At 33.2% G+C, this 2,500-nt stretch overlaps 1 protein-coding gene across 1 annotated transcript in view; it reads right to left on the reverse strand.

Annotated features, from left to right (window-relative positions):
* Positions 1-2,500, reverse strand: part of LOC142354117 (polycystin-1-like protein 2) — a 121,207-nt gene that overhangs the window by 117,605 nt on the left and 1,102 nt on the right. The window contains exon 2 of the mRNA XM_075406386.1: positions 2,414-2,499. Within this exon, the coding sequence (XP_075262501.1) occupies positions 2,414-2,499 (86 nt within the window). The remainder of the gene's footprint in view (positions 1-2,413; position 2,500) is intronic.

Below are 2,500 nucleotides of genomic sequence, written 5' to 3' on the forward strand. Positions count from 1 at the left end.
TTTCCACAAAGACACTTTACTTAGAAGACCCAGTTAAAACCAAAAAGTAAATCATTTAACCGCTTTCGCCAGTGTGAATTAGTTAATAGTTTTTAATGTATTGTAGATATAATGGCTTCATATAATGTCTTCTGTCGTATTTGCAGATTTTTTGTACTATGATTTTGTCTGAATAATAACATGCACAATCAGATTCCTGAGAACATGCAAATTGATCTGTTTTTGCTTTATGTTGAAAGCTTTTGGATTGTTTGAACTTTTAAAAATTTGTTTTTTTAAATAAAAGCAGTGAATTTTTTGGCTTTGTTACTTTTATATTATTTTTTTCAGTTTTGTAGCTTTGTCTCTCTAACTACAGGTTGCAGCTTCTTTCTTGTAATTCAAGATCCAATCTTTATAAGAGTTTTTTTATTAAATTTACTGTTCCTCGGCTTTTGTACTGCGCATTTTCATAAGAGTGTGATTTTTGTATATTTGCTTATTCTGAGTTTTTTGTTCACCTTCAACATTATCAAACTAATGACTCGGTCCCATTGACGTTGAAAAAGTGAAAAATTAATTGTGTTTAGTATTCTCCATGAATAGCTTGTGGTTCCAACGGTTGCTGCACCGCGTTTTTGTTGAATTCAATTGTTTTTTGCTTCGTTTTTGCTGTGTTTTGTCGCAGTCGTCCTACATATTACGGAAATCGACAAGTCTCAATTGCTTCTTATGACGCCTAAAAACTCTTCCTAATGCGCTGGTTTGATACGAAGTGGTTTCTATCAATTTGAAGTTTGTTGTTTTCAATTTGAGAAATGTATTTTTGAGATTTGTCTTTTTTGCTCTTCTTTGTCGGCCGGTCACCTAATCGCGTTATTGAAAGGTCTTATATCTTGACCAATAAACATCTAATGAAATGCAAGTTGATTTGTTCAGATCGCGTTTTATCGGATTTCTTTTTCATTTTGGTTTTTTTTATAAATATAGTCTTGTCATCAATATAGTCTTGTCCAGTACTCTCATTGATGGCAACTTCCATCTTCTCTCGAATCCAGCATTATTTTTCCACTTAATTGTTTGTTGAAAGATATGTGATTTCTTGAACATTTTCTTTGTGTTCCTCATTTGGTAGACTAATAAATCAAAACGTTGTTGGCGGGGTCGGAACATCATCTGCAAAAGCATATCACCGAGCCTCCTTGTTTAAACTGTAGTGAACGTTTTTCATTTTTTTGAAATTGTGTAGTATTTTATTAACCGTTTTGCAATTTGAAGTTTTTTCCATTATTGGTTGCTTCCTGTCTGTATGTACTGAAAGTTGCTCGCTTCACGGAACGTTAATTGCCAAGTTTGACCTAATTAATTGCCAATTGATCTAAAATATTTTCCAGGTTTCAAAATTTACAACGAAATTGTTTGAGTGATTAAAATGGTCTGCTGATAAATATCTAATTTTATTAGAGCATCCCACGATCTGTTATCTTTTTCGAATGAAGAGTTTTTAAATGTTTTTTTTAGTGCACTGCAAATGATATTCTGAAATGAAGAATAAATGAAATAAAATATATTACTTGTATAATATTAATCTAACATCAGAAAGTATTTGATGGTATCAAGTAAATTGATCTTCACGAATCGCCAAAAAATTTTAAAAAGAATTTATTTTTCCGATGTTGTTGCTATGCTTAGCTGAGTGAAATATATGATTCTCAAAAGTTAAGTTTTAGGCTCATATTGTACAATATATCATACAAAGATTTATTAATGAACCGAGAAACGTTGATTTTTCAAAAATTTCGCGAATAAAATCATACTGTTGAATTTAGTTTTTTGGACACAGTTGTGGAAAAACATAAAAAGTTTGTTGCTACCACTCTTTCAAGTCTATATTTTAGCAGTAGAAATACTGGATGTACACCTCCAACCAATCTCAGAGACTGAGAAGAAACTATTCTCTTATATAAAGCGCATGCTCCACTAACTCTAGTCAGTCTGTTAGTTTAGGTAGACAATGTGTATACACTTGACTCCTGTGCTATATTTTATTACCACAGTATTAATAGAAGTTTATCTTCTGTGTTTTACTGAGTCGGTTAATCTTAGAGATATAGGTGAGCCCACTTCGCGCGCAGAAACAAGTAGCTCTAGCTCCCTATACCTTAAGACTGTAAAAGGAGCCCACAACGGGTCTGCCTTAACATTGTAAGAAAGTAAAAAAATTCTTGTTATGAAAAGATTCCAGCAATGTTTTACACGATAGCTGGTATAGAGCGGTCATAGTTCTAAAGAACACCGAGTACGATCAAAATGTGACCTCTAGTCAGTTTACCAGCTTGATTAAATTGTTACTCCCAAATTATTGTATCTTACACGTCTTCGATGTTGATGTCTAACGTGTGTGTAAATAGGTTGTATCTGGCAGGTGACTTACTCTACAGTTATTACAGGAAGTGTGCCACTTGTGAAGAACACACTCTTGGCTGCCCATGACTCACGACTATTCTCCCACACTCGCAAC

Source organism: Convolutriloba macropyga, chromosome 15, assembly GCF_964194025.1.
Source record: "Convolutriloba macropyga chromosome 15, txConMacr16.3, whole genome shotgun sequence".
Taxonomy (NCBI): domain Eukaryota; kingdom Metazoa; phylum Xenacoelomorpha; order Acoela; family Convolutidae; genus Convolutriloba; species Convolutriloba macropyga.